Genomic DNA, 18423 nt, shown 5'->3' with positions numbered 1-18423 from the left:
TCACACATCAGTCAAATTACTGGAAAATGCTAACATAAAAGCGCGGAAGAAATAAAATTCACAAATGTATAGTAATGAACACGGATGGCATGAAATACGAATCTAGTGATATGTTTTTAATCTTAAGTGCCAGAAACAAAACCTAACGGGCCAAGATGACACTATGGCAGGGTAAAGGATCGTCTTGTTTTATCGACTCAACAAATATTTGAATAAGTGCTGCTAATGTTTTACTTTAAATATACAAAGAAGGCGGTAATTACCGTGTTTTGACGTGTTTGGAGAATCATTTCAATCAAAATCTGTTATAAACTGAAGTAATTATCAACGGAAGACACCAAACAACGTTTATGTAATGTTTAAAAAGTCCCTGATAATTATCTACCAAAGGTCAGGTCTGAAAGGTGTGGGCGGTTCAGTGTCAAAGGTCAAATTGAAGTAATGATTGAACAACATAATGTATTTCTTTGTGACAGTATTATTTAAATCACGTAACATTGTAGCATTCCGTGTGTTTTCTCTGGCTTTCTTTGTTACCCCCATTTTATACTACAATTTACCGATTTTCCAATCACGGCTTGCACCAGACCACCCTGTACCATGATATGTCTATAGAAGAAGATAATGTTGGACTCATGTCCTGTCTGGTTATATACATATTCCTGTAGTTGTTACCGACAATACCCTCCCAACCTCCTCGGTGATTGAGATGTCACATTGGTCAACATACCAAAACTCTGGTAATACATGGTCATATTGACAATACATGAGAATAAATTCATTGGTCCATATGCTGCTGCTTGAAGTAAACCGACATTCCTAATTTGTTTCGATTAGGTTGATGAATTGAATATGATAGATGTCGTTTGTCTGTCATTCTTTAGAGGCTAATAACAGCAAGGACTACCGTCGGGTAACAAAACATAAATGAAAATACATGGACACTGCTGAAATAGTACGGTGACACCGCTGAAACAGTATGGTGACTCCGCTGAAACAGTATGGTGACTCCGCTGAAATAGTACGGTGACACCGCTGAAACAGTATGGTAACACCGCTGAAACAGTACGGTGACCCCGTTGAAATAATACGGTAACACCGCTGAAGTAGTACAGTAACACCGCTGAAACAGTACGGTGACACCGCTTAAACAGTACGGTGACCCCGCCGAAATTGTACGGTAACACCGCTGAAACAGTACGGTAACACCGCTGAAATAATACGGTAACACCGCTGAAATAGTACGGTGACACCGCTGAAACAGTACGGTGACCCGGCTGAAAAAGTACGGTAACACCGCTGAAACAGTACGGTGACACCGCTGAAATAGTGCGGTGACACCGCTGAAATAATACGGTAACACCGCTGAAACAGTACGGTGACCCCGTTGAAATAATGCGGTAACACCGCTAAAATAATACGGTAACACCGCTGAAATAGTACGGTGACACCGCTGAAATAGCATGGTGACACCGCTGAAATAGCACAGTGATATTGTGACATGAATAATATGTCTTAAGGCGTTAGGGTTGTTAACCTTGTGAAACTAGTACATCGCTTATATTTAACGAGATCTATATTGCAGTTCCTTAAAGCTTAGCAATTCTATTAAATACTAGTTTTATAAGTTATGTAAACAATTGCCGCGAGATTAAATGTCAATGAATCATTAGTTTTTATGCAGGCTCTCCTAACCCGTGATATGTTATTACATTTTAAGTATCCTCTAATACGTTTATAGGAACTCCAAGGTTAGACAAAATATTACGGGAAAGGGTTTACGATTATTTAATGTTACAACACCCTAGCAACAATGAAACACCAAATTATAACAATACTTATCCTATTGACATAGTGAGGAACCAAATGTATATGGTGTCAGGCCCTTTGACAGGGCTGCTATACGTAATAGTATCGATTAAGGTAACATCCATCTCCCGACTCACCCGCTATGTAACAGAGACCCCTTATAAATAAATAAACAGGCGCGCGATGATTAGCGAGAACACCTTTGTTTTCGGTAAGTTTATTGTTTAGTAACGGACCCGTTGGGTAGAAGGGGAGGGTTCGGGTTGAGGTAGTAACTCATACATACAGCAATACTCGAATGTAGCCTATCGCGTTAGGCGTGCCTGTCAGCAGAGCGTGGCGCCCTAAGTCAGACAGTACCTAACATGCAGCATTCTGGTAAAGATAGTGCATTACACCACACCGGACAACCGTGTCACGTTACCGTCAATATTTCTAGGATGTCTTACAATCAGCACCACCCCAGGAATACTAGTAATCCTATCATGTACTTTGTTCCTAGTCCAAGGTAGGTTCTAATGAATATCATCGGCTTGTCGCTCCACCATTTACGGGCCTGGGGTGTGGAGAATCGTTATCATAATACCATAATATCATTGTACAGATACTAAGTGTAATCGAGATGCATCAGTATACAGCATTAATTTTCTACCGATTAACAGAAAGTGAACTCGCGTGACATCATATATGAAATATGCTTAATGAATAGAGGTAAATAATCGGAAATCTACATATATACTGTAAAAAATCTAAATAAATATGTAAGATGTTCTTCCATGCTTTACGGAAAGAAGTAGAACTACAAAAAACCTATAATATTAGTTGATATGCCTCCTGAACAGAGGTCAATAAGCTTCAATCTTCGACATGTGTTGACCAAAATAAGACCTAGGTATGGACAAAGCTGATTTTCGGGTATAAAACTGGCGACATTAGTGTTACCATAATGCCCTGTTGTTTATCACTGACATCTAATTGTTATCATCTGTCAATTTTCATTTTTGATACAGATATCCGTCTGATGGGTACGAGGCGGAATACTTGGCAAGGGATGGCGCTATGACGCCAGGTATGGACCGATATGGGGCAAGGACGCCCAACAGAGGTCGAGAGTCACCTCTAAGGCGAGCCAACTCACAGATGTACCGACCACTGTCGAGGTCAGCATCTCGGCAGGACTTCGGAACACAGGTAAGAAGCATTTGTCTCTTTTTGAAATTAACAAAACAATTAAATGCACTTTGAAATAAAGTAAGACTCCTCACTCTAATTTACGTAACACCAATCAGAATTTCCAAAATATATGCAGATAAAGAAAACCAGAACATTAAAAAATCTATTTTAGAGTCGCTCAGAATAGCAAATGGAGAAAATCTCCCTTATCTTGAATTATTTAGGGTAGAAGTGCTGGTCTATCGTGTTGTGCTCCTGTTGGAAGAATGGAACAGTTAGGCATAAAAGCTCTCGCTGTTCAATCAACTTTTGACCCGGACAGTTTTGCAGCCTGACAGTTCAAAACAATATTATACATTTGAAACCTATTCATGTCTCGCAGAAAGTCATCATAAAAGATATGTTCACAACGCATGTTATAAGTATAAGTGGATAGGAAAGTTGGCGTAGCCCATGCCCTAGAAAATAGGTCTGTGCGGACAATCATTCGCCAAAAAGGCCAAGCTTATAGTTTAAGGTTTTTATTCTGCAAATATATTAAACATCATAAACCAAAGATGAGCCCTTGCCGGGTCTTGAGAACACAAGGGTCATAACGGCTTAATTTATGACGATCTAATATTGTCATCATAAATAACTGGGTCATCCTTAATTCTTAACCAAACAAAGTTAATGACCAACCGCATTTCCTATGTGACATGATCATAAATATTACTGCAAGATGTAATAAAAATGTTGACAATTACTGCACATGAAAAGGTATGTTATAGTGAAACACGCTACCGTGAGTATCGATACCCATGTCATTTAGTCGTGGCTGAGGAGATTTGGTCTAGACTTGGTTTATGGTGGTAAATTATAGTTACTAATTATCTTATGTGTTAACTTTGTTTGTTGTTTTCCTTAAGTTATTTCATAACTAAAACGTGCCAATAAATATTGAAATGATATGTCAATTTGAAGTCTTTCACTTCCATTTGGCGCATATATCTTAGTCAAACGACATAACTACAACAACCGTATGATATAAATAAGAAAACCTAGTGACGGATGCATAAAACCCTGTGACGTATGCATAAACACCCTGTGACGTATACATAAAAACACGTGACGTATACATAAACCCATGTGACGATATATAAAACCCTGTAACCTGTACATAAAAATCCCGTGACGTATACAAAAACCTTGTGACGTATACATAAAAACCCATGACGTATACATAAACCCCTGTGACGATATATAAAACCCTGTGACCTGTACATAAAAATCCCGTGACGTATACATAAAAATCCCGTGACGTATACAAAAAACCTTGTGACGTATACATAAAAACCATGTTACGTGTAATCGTGTACCCATGTGTGTGTGTATATTGAATCAAAATGAAACGTGGAACTGTAGATTAAAAAAATATATCGGGCGTTTTGGGAATACAATTGATACTAATTAGATCTATAAATAATGAAGATAGAGGTGTCTCCATAGCGTCTCCATGGCAGCCAAGAGGGAGTGTACCTGAGGAATCAATGTTATGTACTTTTTACTGAGTGTGTATTGATATATAATGTTACTAGTATGACACACGGAGTTATTATATATCAGAAAGAAAACTGCTTAAATATTAATAACAAAGTATCCCAAGTAGTATATATTACATCCACGTACACAGGTTTTACCTACTACGTTGTAATATCGCTGTAGAAAACAATGCATTGAGATTTCTATTATGATGATTCAATTATTCCTATTTTCGTCTCTGTTTCTGTTGTCGGATTTCATTAAAGGCCTACAGAAAGGTATTGTTTTACTGTATTTACTACCTAACATATAAAGAATGCTTCCGTTTATCTAACTATCTGGCTGTAGTAATTCCGTAAGGGCCTTGGTGATTGGGGCATATCTTATTCACTTGTGAGTCAGCTTCTGACGCAAGCTTGGTAGGAAATCAGAGGAAAAACAGGTTTTTTTTTCAGTAAACGATTAATATTTCGTATCACAAGCTCTCTAATCTTTTTAGAATTGTGCGACTGCTTTATTCCTAGCATGACAGAAGACAAGACATACCTTTATGTAAACAAATAATAACTCGCACTCAATGTCGATACTATAAGTTTCCTCCACGACACCCCACCACGTAAATCTTGGTCAATTCATTATATGTCGTGTTCTCAAATGGGAACCAGGTTCAAAGATTAGTTAGAGTTAAGTAGTAGGTTATAAAAGTTTTACGGTATGAATTGAACAAAATTAGGAAAACCATTTTTCATTTCACATCTATGGAATTGGTGAGATAGGTTTGTTGCCGTAGTCTTCATCAGCCTTCATCTCTCGAATTGTGTAAGTTTAGCTGTCGTTTGTAGACATCTTGTCTCAGAAATCGTGATATCAGAACTATATACTAAAATACAAAATCCAATGCGACATCTAGTACCCAAAGTTTGGGAAGTAACTATCCTCTAGGAGTGAATACTTGATCGTCGTGGAAAACTGTCCGCTGGATGTGAATCTGGGACATTCGATAGACAGAAGGATCTGTTGTAATTAATGTAACGGGTTATATGTCACACGACCTTATAACGGGTGGAAATATTCACATCTCTGATGAAATGTTGATGAAACATATCAAACATTGGCAGACATTACAGAAATAAAGCGATATTGTAATTTATAGATCTGATTCTGGCATAGTTAAAGAATCTAGTAGAGATCGGTACATCTCGATCAATGAGCCGGACAAGAAGCGCACGATAAGGGTGGAAATGGTGAAATGGTTCAGACGTCTAGTACCATGAATGAATCAATACAACTGCCTGTTTTGGTGGTGTGGAAAACACTTCTCTGGAGTGCCTAGTTCCGTTTCTGGTTCTAACGAGGAATCTAGTTGTATTTAGGTGCTTCCATCTTTTTGATTCATATTGACTTTCAGCTTCACTTATTTCTTTCTATTCACGCTATTTTTGTTTCCTTTAAGAAACTTTTTTTTAAAATCCGTATCTTTAGAGTAGTGTTACTTCTGCTATCTTAATCCATTGATCGAGCCAGACGTCTTCTGAACAAAGTTTAAAATGTCACATTGTAGCACATGATGATTAAATGTCATACAAATACGTATTTCTAGTGATGATGATGTGCATTACGTATTGCAAATCTGTGTATTTCCGGCGATGATGATGTGCATTACGTATTACAAATCTGTGTATTTCTGATGATGATGATGATGATGATGATGTGTATTACGCATTATATATATATGACACATGTATTTGTATTACTAGTGACGAGTATGGGTATTACGTGTTATAAGAATGTGTATTAGAGGTGATGACAATTTTGCGTACGTTGTTTAAACAACAGTGATAGATGTATTTACTAATAAAACTTTGTTTTCTATACTCGGAACACCAGTATTTGGATTATTTGAAACAGGTAATTATACACTAACAGAGCGCTTTAGTGTTAGTTATCTCACAGATGGCTTTAACATTATTATTGGATATAACACAAAACATTTGTTCTTGCTTTTTTACTGGCATGGCAAGTTAGTTACTTACATCAATGGACCGTGTCATTTTGTCGTCTTATGGATGTTGTGAATTAGTGTCTTATTTCCTTACAGCGATATCATATTAATTTCTCTGAATATCGTACTTTGTGAAACACTTGGTCGTCTTTGAACAATGCATATTGTTTTATTTCCAATTACAACTGCAAATGCTATTTTACGCTGCAAGACAAGTTTTTATCTTGATCATGCACTCTTTATATTACAAATATTAACTTTAATGTATCTTATGCTAGTAATAAATTTGCGTTCCCGCCCCTCCCCTGTGTAAGTCCATATAAGCCTTGTGCAGGAGATTCTAGTGCACTAACGGTATTTCAAGTTTTACAAAATAATGTTATAAGTATGGTAAAGATGTTCACTTACCTCCACACTGCAATATCATTGTATAAATTAGAATTATAATCCCTTATAATAGCATTAGTTAGATTTATTAAACTGCTTAATCACGATACTGATATCTTAATTACATTACTGATGTCTTAATCACGATACTGATGTTAATCACAACACTGATGTCTTAATCACGTTTATGATGTCTTAATCACTATCCTTATGTCTTAATCAAGATAATAATGTGTAGTTTGTAATATACGATAATATTTTAACTGTGATACTGGTGTTTTGATATATATATTGATGTTTTAATCACGATATTAATGTCTTAATCACGATTATGATGTCTTCATCACGATTATGATGTCTTCATCACGATATTTAATAACACGATACAGTAATTGCATAATACTTGTGTGACACGTTGGTACACAGGCACGTTATGGTCTACTGATGGGAGGCCGACGGAGTAAACCAACATGTCTGGTAAATGGTTAGATCTAATTAGTTTTGGAAATAGCTAATGAGTTTATTTTTGCTAGATTTGTGAAATGGTAAATAACATGTATTTGCAAGTTACATTTTTTTGTTTGGTGTTATGACACACCTTATCACGATTTAGCCTCGGTGCTAGGCATTGTATAACACTTTTATCTAAACCTTGATAACGAGGAGTGTTAAATCAATATTATGTTAGATTCCAACACCATATCTACATAATTATCGTATCCTAGTGAACTACTCGAAAACAATTGATTATTTTAAAATCTGCATATGTGTTTATATAGTCCACATTTATGGTGAAATCTAACCATGACCAGATCGATAGACAAACCACAAATAATTAATGGTTCATGCTAATTGAAGTGAAAAATTAATAACAGGTATTTCGGTCTAGGTCACACGTTAGGCAGAATCATGTGCATATTCTACATTATACCGTTTATAGGGTATCGTTCACAATATACCGTTTACAGGGTATCACCCACAATATACCGTTTACAGGGTATCACCCACAATATACCGTTTACAGGGTATCATACACAATATACCGTTTACAGGGTATCACCCACAATATACCGTTTACAGGGTATCATACACAATATACCGTTTACAGGGTATCACCCACAATATACCGTTTACAGGGTATCACACACAATATACCGTTTACAGGGTATCATCCACAATATACCGTTTACAGGGTATCATACACAATATCCCGTTTACAGGGTATCACCCACAATATACCGTTAACAGGGTATCGTTCACAATATACCGTTTACAGGGTATCATACACAATATACCGTTTACAGGGTATCATACACAATATACCGTTTACAGGGTATCACCCACAATATACCGTTTACAGGGTATCATTCACAATATACCGTTTACAGGGTATCACCCACAATATACCGTTTACAGGGTATCATTCGCAATATACCGTTTACAGGGTATCATACACAACACACAGTTTACAGGGTATCATTCATAATATACCGTTTACAGGGTATCATACACAATATACCGTTTACAGGGTATCACCCACAATATACCGTTTACAGGGTATCATTCACAATACACAATTTACAGGGTATCACCCACAATATACCGTTTACAGGGTATCGTTCACAATATACCGTTTACAGGGTATCATTCACAATATACCGTTTACAGGGTATCACCCACAATATACCGTTTACAGGGTATCGTTCACAATATACCGTTTACAGGGTATCACCCACAATATACCGTTAATAGGGTATCATTCACAATACACAGTTTACAGGGTATCACACACAATTTACCGTTTACAGGGTATCATCCACAATATACCGTTTACAGGGTATCATACACAATATACCGTTTACAGGGTATCATTCACAATATACCGTTTACAGGGTATCACCCACAATATACCGTTAACAGGGTATCATTCACAATACACAGTTTACAGGGTATCACCCACAATATACCGTTTACAGGGTATCACCCACAATATACCGTTGATCAAAATTGACCATATAGTGCATAGTGAAAATTAACCCGTGGCAAAATTTTAAGATTAAAATGTTAATTGATTTCAATAATTGTACAGAAGTCGCTTAATTGTGATTTACATACTTTTATCATGTGATGCAAAATATTGTTCATGTTTTATGGTGTATTACCTGTATCATTTCATGTGCTAGATGGCCGGGTATGACAAAATTTGTGTGTAAAATACCAGATTCGTCTCATTGTTTTGTCTGATTGTAGTGTTTGTTTAATATACATGTTTTGCATTTTCAAGTAATATTTTTTAAGTGAAAAATAGATCAAATAGACAAAGACCGAAAAAACATCATACCTCAGCCATTCTTTTCCACGTGTAGAGATGCCTTGTTTACACATCCTTACTATTACACAACTGTCCCCAAGTGTAGAGATCTCTGGTTTACACGTCCCCACTATTACACAACTGTCTCCACGTATAGAGATCTCTGGTTTACACGTCCCCACTATTACACAACTGTCCCCACGTGTAGAGATCTCTGGTTTACACGTCCCCACTATTACACAACTGTCCCCACGTGTAGAGATCTCTGGTTTACACATCCTTACTATTACACAACTGTCCACAGTGTAGAGATCTCTGGTTTACACATCCTTACTATTACACAACTGTCCCCACGTGTAGAGATCTCTGGTTTACACGTGCTTACTATTACACAGCTGTCTCCACGTGTAGAGATCTCTGGTTTACACGTCCCCACTATTACACAACTGTCCCCACGTGTAGAGATCTCTGGTTTACACGTGCTTACTATTACACAGCTGTCTCCACGTGTAGAGATCTCTGGTTTACACATCCCCACTATTACACAACTGTCCCCACGTGTAGAGATCTCTGGTTTACACGTCCCCACTATTACACAACTGTCCCCACGTGTAGAGATCTCTGGTTTACACGTCCCCACTATTACACAACTGTCCCCACGTGTAGAGATCTCTGGTTTACACATCCTTACTATTACACAACTGTCCCCACGTGTAGAGATCTCTGGTTTACACGTCCCCACTATTACACAACTGTCCCCACGTGTAGAGATCTCTGGTTTACACGTGCTTACTATTACACAACTGTCCCCACGTGTGGAGATCTCTGGTTTACACGTCCCCACTATTACACAACTGTCCCCAAGTGTAGAGATCTCTGGTTTACACGTCCCCACTATTACACAACTGTCCCCACATGTAGAGAAACATCCTCATTAAACGGTAGTTTGAAAGTCAGTCTTATTCTTTCATTGCTGTAATGTTTTGTGATTTTTATTTTCCTTGTCAATGACTTTCAGTGCTTTTGTGTTTAAATACCTGAGCTAGTTTCTGTTGAATGATGGTTACATACTTGTGTATTGTTCTGTGTATCATTCATTCAATGGTGCCATGCTTTCCAGTTTAACTAAACATGTTGCCATGCTTACTTATGACACTTTCAGTAATATTTTAGATGATATTTAGATGGAGATAACCAAAGTGTTTCCACCAAGCAAAGCAATCAGTATCAGATATATAAATACATATCTAAGGTAAATGCAAGTCTGAGATACATGACATAACTTGTTTGAAACACCTTCAAAAACAAGGAAAGCTAAATCAAACTTGTTAACTTTTCTCTCTAGACGGACCCAAATCAGGACATGCGACACAAAGCCTACGCCTCGTATACCCCAGGACCGTGTCCTCGTCCTCCTCCAATAGAGAGGGGGGCAACGTTTGCCGGTTTTGGCGCAGAAGACATGGATCCTTTTACCAAGCAGTATTACAACAGATTATGGAATTCCCGTGTTCCGTCAACAAACGTGTGAGTATTGCTTGTAACCAGAAACAATCAAAATCTATCACATGTTTCAGTCAAAATATACACCGAGTGGTTCTGACTTACTTTCTGACTGTTATTCTTGATGAACCGCTGTTCTAGCCCTGTCTAATGCAGATTTTTCGAGTCCATTAAATATTGATTACATGTGATATTTTATAATTGACAGAAATCTTAACAGAATGGGTAGAGCGGGAGGCCGCTGGAGACATATAGAATCGTGTGTGGCTAACACAGGAAGTAATTTAGCTTTTATTGAAGGTAAGTTAATGAATGTGCAATGAAATGGGCATTGTAAAATGTATAATTACATTTACAGGCAACACAATTGTTTCAATTGTTAAAAGAAAAATAAATTTTATGTATTGATAAGAAAAACAACCCACAGTGTTGTGTACAGGTTGATTATACATCTTTCCCATATTAACTAGTTGTTACCTCTGTTAAGGGACCGTCAAGCAGGTTGACAATGTGTTAACAGATCCGATGAGAGTAAATCCCTCTAGGATGCCGAAGTATGGTCAGCCCAGGCCGTTAGGACGTGCCCCATCGCCCGGTCGCAAGTATTCCAAGGACACCGCTTACAATCAAAAAGCCAAGAATGGATTCAAATACTGGTATCAAGAACAGAAACCGATTGACCGTAAGTTTATCTCGCTTCAAAAACCACTGGACATTTTCTAGTGCACATTTGCTATCATATTTTCACAATTTCTCCATCGAGTGACAAACATTTTTTTCTCAATTTTCATATTACACCACATTCAAAATCGTTTGTATACTCTATGTGTTTCTTTTACGATAAAGTACTGTAGATTCATCTAAACATCTAAAAGGTGGACGAAAACATAATCTTCTCTCTGGAATATTGTCTAAAAGAAAAAATGTATAAAGTGTTTTCTGGATACCTTCTACAATATTTTTCATGTTGAGCTGTAATTCTGCATTATTATGTCAGTCAGAAAATATTTGCTGTCAGTAACTTTAGTCCTCCCATAACTGTAATTTAATCAATGTGTTTGATTTCCAAATAACGATTACTCAGTAAGTATAGACAGATGTTAGTCTCTGTGTCGTGTAATTCAGTCAGTAGACGTTATTCTCTGTGTCGTGTAATTCAGTCAGTGGACGTTATTCTCTGTTTGATGTAATTCAGTCAATAGACGTTATTCTCTGATGTAATTCAGTCAGTAGACGTTATACTCTGATGTAATTCAGTCAGTAGACGTTATTCTCTGTGTCGTGTAATTCAGTCAGTGGACGTTAATCTCTGTGTCGTGTAATTCAGTCAATAGACGTTATACTCTGGTCAATAGACGATATTCTCTGTTTGATGTAATTCAGTCAGTAGACGTTATACTCTGCTTGATGTAATTCAGTCAGTGGACGTTATTCTCTGATGTAATTCAGTCAGTAGACGTTATTCTCTGTGTCGTGTAATTCAGTCAGTGGACGTTATTCTCTGTTTGATGTAATTCAGTCAGTGGACGTTAATCTCTGTTTGATGTAATTCAGTCAATAGACGTTATTCTGTGTTTGATGCAATTTAATCAGTGCAGGGGTTAGTTCCTTATTTGATGTAATTCAGTCAGTGTAGATTAGTCCCTTATTTGATGTAATTCAGTCAGTGTAGATTAGTCCCTTATTTGATGTAATTCAGTCAGTGCAGATTAGTCCCTTATTTGATGTAATTCAGTCAGTGCAGATTAGTCCCTTTTTGATGTAATTCAGTCAGTGCAGATTAGTCCCTTATTTGATGTAATTCAGTCAGTGCAGATTAGTCCCTTTTTGATGTAATTCAGTCTGTAGATAATAGTCCTTGTTTGAAGTAATTCAGTAAGTGATATTTGACGTACTATAGAATTACGCCAAATCTACATGCCTGGATAACTTTGATCAGGAGAACACATATTGGAGACTGGTAATCATCTCTGCGTTCAGAGTTGAGATTCAGCCTGTACATATTCATCCCCTCATACTGTATATACATATATGATTATCATTGACAGTAAACTATTTACCTGGAATAGTAAAGGCGTGATGAAAAGTAAAGGTAATTTGAAAACAAACCTTTTATCAATACTTTATTATTTAATATAGCTTTATTTTACTCACAAGAACCTATTTATCATCCATGTATTATTCTCCAAACACAATACGCTGAACCTCTATCTTACCTATTGGAGGAACATTCTTATGTATAACGCTTTCAAATATCGGTATTATGGTTCTTCTGCTTCTATTTGACTTTTTCTCGCCTCCATTCAAGCTTTTGATTGTCCTCCAATGACTGTTCATCTCTTTATAGCCTTAACCCCAGGTATTGTTTCTTCCTCTGTGACTGACTATCTGTTTACAGCCAGACCTTAACCCCAGGTATTGTTTCTTCCTCTGTGACTGACTATCTGTTTACAGCCAGACCTTAACTCCAGGTATTGTTTCTTCCTCTGTGACTGACTATCTGTTTACAGCCAGACCTAAACCCCAGGTATCGTGTATTGTCCAATCAATGTTTACTTGTTTTCAGCCTTACCAAGGTATACTTTATGTCTCTAAGACTAAGTACATCGTTGTTTTTCTGTTCATCTGTGATTGTTTATCTGTTTTCAGCCTCGCCTAGAACCTAGGTATTGATACTACTTATATCAAACCATTTACGCACATAAAACCCATTTAATATTTTGAGTATCAATTTTCAAATCTAACATACATAAGTTTAAGTAAAGTACATAGATAGTTAAAACTTATAGGATAGTCTGTGTCATGTGTTTATCATTTGAAATACGAGTTAAGTTACTACTGAGGAGCGCGTGGTAGTGACGGGAGTTGATATATGAGACTAGAGTACTTGTGTTTGTTTTTAATAACTTTACAGACTCCAGTAGATTTGGGCTTCAGTATTGATATTGCTTTACGCCAATGGAGTCAAGGTCACAGTATTGATGCTTTACGTTAAAGTAGTCAAGGTCATAATTTTGATGTTTCTCTGTGTCAAAGGAGTCAAGATCACAATATCGATGTTTTTACGTTAAATAACTAAAAGGTCACAATATTTTTCTTTTCGTCAAATGAACCTGGGTCAGACTTTTATGTTTTTTACGTTACAGGAGTCAAGGTCACAACATTGATGTTCATTTACACAAATGGAGGCAAGGTCACAATACTGATGTTTCTATACGTTAAGGGAAATGTAATATTGACGAATCCTTACGTCGCTATTGATGTTTCTTGACATATATTGTAGCATTATATCTAGGTCATGAAATATATGTTTGCGTGTATTACAGGGGATCTAGGTCAAGATCATGATGAAACATTGTGGGACAGTTTAGTCAACGCCAAACAAATATCGGTAACTTCGTCAGTTTTATGGAGTAGGGTTTACCCGACTGTGTCGTGTAATAATTCCGTGTCCTGTTGATTATTACAGTGTTGATGTAGGCGTGTATTTCTTGTGTTATCATTACATGTTAACGGTAATCTAGATTGTGTTTAAGTATGTTGTTTATTATTTCCGTTTGCTTTGTACAGAGATTTATCTCAAATTTGTCTTTTAAACATTCTGCCATTAATACTCGCTAGTATTTCTCTGTGTATAAAAGGGTGATTGGTGTCTCTCTCTCTCTTTTCCCTGCAACTGTCATTGATTCTGTGTCATTTTCATTGTTCATTGAGTCGAACAATACATCATTTCCTAAACATTAGCAATTTTCAGCGGTCTTTCGGTCATCGAATTAAAGTAATGTGTTATCACACTTTAATCTGCACAGTAAATATAAATGCACATTTACCATCGTGTTTATGCCTATTAACTTTCAGTTGGATTGAGGAAGTCTTTCGGGGCTAGCGGGCGTTGGCTTGGTGTCCCGGGAGAGGCATTAATCCCCGCCCCAACATGGGTGTGATACTTACAACTATATTCCCCTTTTTCAGCGGTATTTTACAAATTTACTGTTCGCTTATCTTAACCCTCGCCTCACGTGTGTACGCACGGCCTGCTGGTGTGTGATGTGCTCTTAAAGTCGTTTGATTATGGACTATACTAATTAAGTATATGTATTACTATGATGTGTTTGAAAATAATTCAATTTTGAAATTTGTGTCACAGGATTTTTGTCTTATAGCATGAAAAAGAGCATAGCATGTGCCGTGTTGCTGAATGTGGGTGTGTAATATTAATGGATATTACGGAATACACAAGGATATTACTGAATACACAATATCACTGGATGTTACTGAATGATTCCGTGATGTTACAATAGATAATATACATTATACATGTATATCCAATTATGCTGTATACGTTACAAAGAGCTGTGATCGTATCTTTAGAAACAAGAAGATAATTTTGAAGTGTTATTATTTGGAGATGACGGGGGAAAAGTCCTATAAAATGAAGGCGTACCCTGAAATGCATTGTATGGATATCATAATCTTGATTTCGCATGTAAAACGTGTGTTGATTGAGTTGGATGCACAGATGTGAGTGTTTTTGTGATATTGTGCTGACTTTGACGTTGTTCTATGAATAATATCAATATCTTGAAAGATTAGAAAATATTGTGTACCTCAATATTTGTCAAAGTGTATTAAGAAGTCAAACATTAATTTACAACTATATACATATATTATGATCGATATGCCTCTCCACGACATCCTGAATATCTTTACTGCAATCACACTTCAGCTTTGAAATATGGGCCTACTGCCGTTTTGATAATACTTTGAATGAAATAAACTAAGAGGCTACAGTTTGAAGCATTCACGGTGTTTGAAAGTTTGAAATATGTTATTTTGTTTTCTTTTAGTGGCATCCCGTTTTCGCCTGAAGGCCAGACAAGTCGGGCTTGGATACTAGGATGTTGACAAACATCAGTCACTGATATGTTGACAAGTGGCTAACATACTGAGATGTTATCAAGCATCTGTGATAATTCGACATGGACTTTATTACACTGTGATAACATAGGTACACAACCATGTGACGGAAAACAAACGAGACATGTGACAGCATTAGAAGGCTTCACATGTGCAAAGTCTTCATAAAATAACATGGTTTTTTTTTTTTATTTATTTATTTACTGCTTAGAGTCTGATCTACTACTTTTTTCAGGATAGTCGTGTTGAATATTTTAGCAATGAACTTATTGTCACTATGGATCTTTATTATCAGAGAGGGACGAATGTTCATCACTATTGAGTAGATCTTATAATGCAATCCTGAAAGTTAGAGTATATTCTTCTCATCTCTATTATTGTTGGTGTGTAGATAGTCGGATAGTCGACCTCTTACAGTGACAGTATTCCTGACGGTATCTATATACTGGTCACGGCTAGTGTTGATAGATAACAGTGGGTGACAAAACGAAAGTAGAATCATTTAAGTATATCTGCTGTAATTAGCTGTTGCAGTTAACACTGTATATGGATTTGGTAGATACTTGGAAGTCTCTGATCGATTTCTGATGTATTTCAACATAAAAATTATCAGACAGATATGTCGTAATCAGAATCATGTCGACTGGAAACATTTCTAAATATCTGAAAATGTATCTGATCTCAGTCGGAGGTAGACAACTCTCAACAATTTTATCTTTATATATTCCGTCCATGTGGAAGTCACAGAAAACTGTTTGTCATGTCCATTGTATTACTTTCTTATTTTATTGTAATTCTTTTATGAATGTTGAAATTTAGTCAAGGAAAATCTACGTTGAATTGGTCTGTTCGAAATTTTAACGCAAATTTTTGAAATGTAATTAAAATATTTTCACAAGTACATGTATGCTTCTTCAGTGTTTATTTATGAGGCGATGATGAGTAATGGATAAGAAAATACGTTGTGATATCGATACAAAACTTCTAAATAAGAGCTCTGAATAAAAGTGTATCAAAAGTACATATCAACATAAATGACAATAAATACACAGTTTCTCTCTCACACACGTATACAACAGGAGTTCCAGAAGACAGTGTCTCTCACACGTATATAACAGGAGATACAGAAGGCAGTGTCTCTCACACACAGGTACACAACAGGAGTCACAGAAGGCAGTGTCTCTCGCACGTATATAACAGGAGATACAGAAGACAGTGTCTCTCACACGTATATAACAGGAGATACAGCAGGCAGTGTCTCACACACAGGTACACAACAGGAGTCACAGAAGGCAGTGTCTCTCACACGTATACGACAGGACTTACAGAAGGCAGTGTCTCTCACACGTATACAACAGGTGTTAGAGAAGGTTGTGTCTCTCATACACACGTATACAACAGTAGTTACAGAAGGCAGTGTCTCTCACACGTATACAACAGGAGTTAGAGAAGGCTGTGTCTCACACACACACGTATACAACAGTAGTTACAGAAGGCAGTGTCTCTCACACGTATACGACAAGAGTTACAGAAGACAGTGTCTCTCACACACGTATACGACAAGAGTTACAGAAGACAATCTCTCTCACACATATATACGACAGGTGTTACAGAAGACAGTCTCTCTCACACACGTATACGACAGTGATTACTGAATACAGTGTCTCTCTAACACACGTATACGACAGAAGCTACAGAAGACAGTCTCTCTCACACGTATACAACAGTGATTACTGAATACAGTGTCTCTCTAACACACGTATACGACAGAAGCTACAGAAGACAGTCTCTCTCACACGTATACGACAGTGATTACTGAATACAGTGTCTCTCTAACACACGTATACGACAGAAGCTACAGAAGACAATCTCTCTCACACATATATACAACAGGAGTTGCAGAAGACAGTGTCTCTCACATACGTATACGACAGGTGTTACAGAAGACAGTCTCTCTCACACACGTATACGACAGAAGCTGCAGAAGACAGTCTCTCTCACACGTATACGACAGAAGCTACAGAAGACAATCTCTAACACACGTATACGACAGTGATTACTGAATACAGTGTCTCTCTAACACACGTATACGACAGAAGCTGCAGAAGACAGTCTCTCTCACACGTATACGACAGAAGCTACAGAAGACAATCTCTAACACACGTATACGACAGAAGCTGCAGAAGACAATCTCTCTCACACACGTATACGACAGTGTCTCTCTAACACACGTATACGACAGAAGCTACAGAAGACAGTCTCTCTCACACACGTATACGACAGTGATTACTGAATACAGTGTCTCTCTAACACACGTATACGACAGAAGCTACAGAAGACAATCTCTCTCACACGTATACAACAGGAGTTACAGAAGGCAGTGTCTCTCACACGTATACGACAAGAGTTACAGAAGACAGTGTCTCTCACATACGTATACGACAGGTGTTACAGAAGACAGTCTCTCTCACACACGTATACGACAGTGATTACTGAATACAGTGTCTCTCTAACACACGTATACGACAGAAGCTACAGAAGACAGTGTCTCTCACACACGTATACGACAGAAGCTACAGAAGACAGTGTCTCTCACATACGTATACGACAGGTGTTACAGAAGACAGTCTCTCTCACACACGTATACGACAGTGATTACTGAATACAGTGTCTCTCTAACACACGTATACGACAGAAGCTACAGAAGACAATCTCTCTCACACACGTATACGACAGAAGCTACAGAAGACAATCTCTCTCACACATATATACAACAGGAGTTACAGAAGACAGTGTCTCT

The 18423-nt window shown here is 37.2% G+C and overlaps 1 protein-coding gene across 1 annotated transcript; it reads left to right on the top strand.

Moving 5' to 3' along the window:
- Nucleotides 1–2174: 2174 nt before the first annotated feature.
- LOC132561082 (uncharacterized) lies at nt 2175–15747 on the top strand. The gene is made up of 8 exons (XM_060225804.1): nt 2175–2317; nt 2820–3000; nt 4770–4781; nt 6391–6411; nt 10549–10730; nt 10915–11006; nt 11194–11388; nt 15554–15747. The coding sequence occupies exons 1-8, from the start codon at nt 2175–2177 to the stop codon at nt 15601–15603; spliced, it is 876 nt and encodes a 291-aa protein (XP_060081787.1). The 3' UTR covers nt 15604–15747.
- Nucleotides 15748–18423: the final 2676 nt, after the last annotated feature.

Source organism: Ylistrum balloti, unplaced genomic scaffold (assembly GCF_031769215.1).
Source record: "Ylistrum balloti isolate Yb309-2 unplaced genomic scaffold, AGI_CSIRO_Ybal_v1 Utg371144, whole genome shotgun sequence".
Lineage (NCBI taxonomy): Eukaryota > Metazoa > Mollusca > Bivalvia > Pectinida > Pectinidae > Ylistrum > Ylistrum balloti.
This window is presented reverse-complemented; position numbering and strand designations above follow the sequence as displayed.

What these genes read in the sequence shown, in the direction of transcription:
- LOC132561082 (XM_060225804.1), top strand. Translation starts at nt 2,175, where the DNA reads ATGCAGCATTCTGGTAAAGATAGTGCATTACACCACACCGGACAACCG. An exon ending in CGTGTTCCGTCAACAAACGT is followed by an intron (nt 10,731 to 10,914) that starts GTGAGTATTGCT and finishes TATAATTGACAG; the next exon opens with AAATCTTAACAGAATGGGTA. An exon ending in TAATTTAGCTTTTATTGAAG is followed by an intron (nt 11,007 to 11,193) that starts GTAAGTTAATGA and finishes ACCTCTGTTAAG; the next exon opens with GGACCGTCAAGCAGGTTGAC.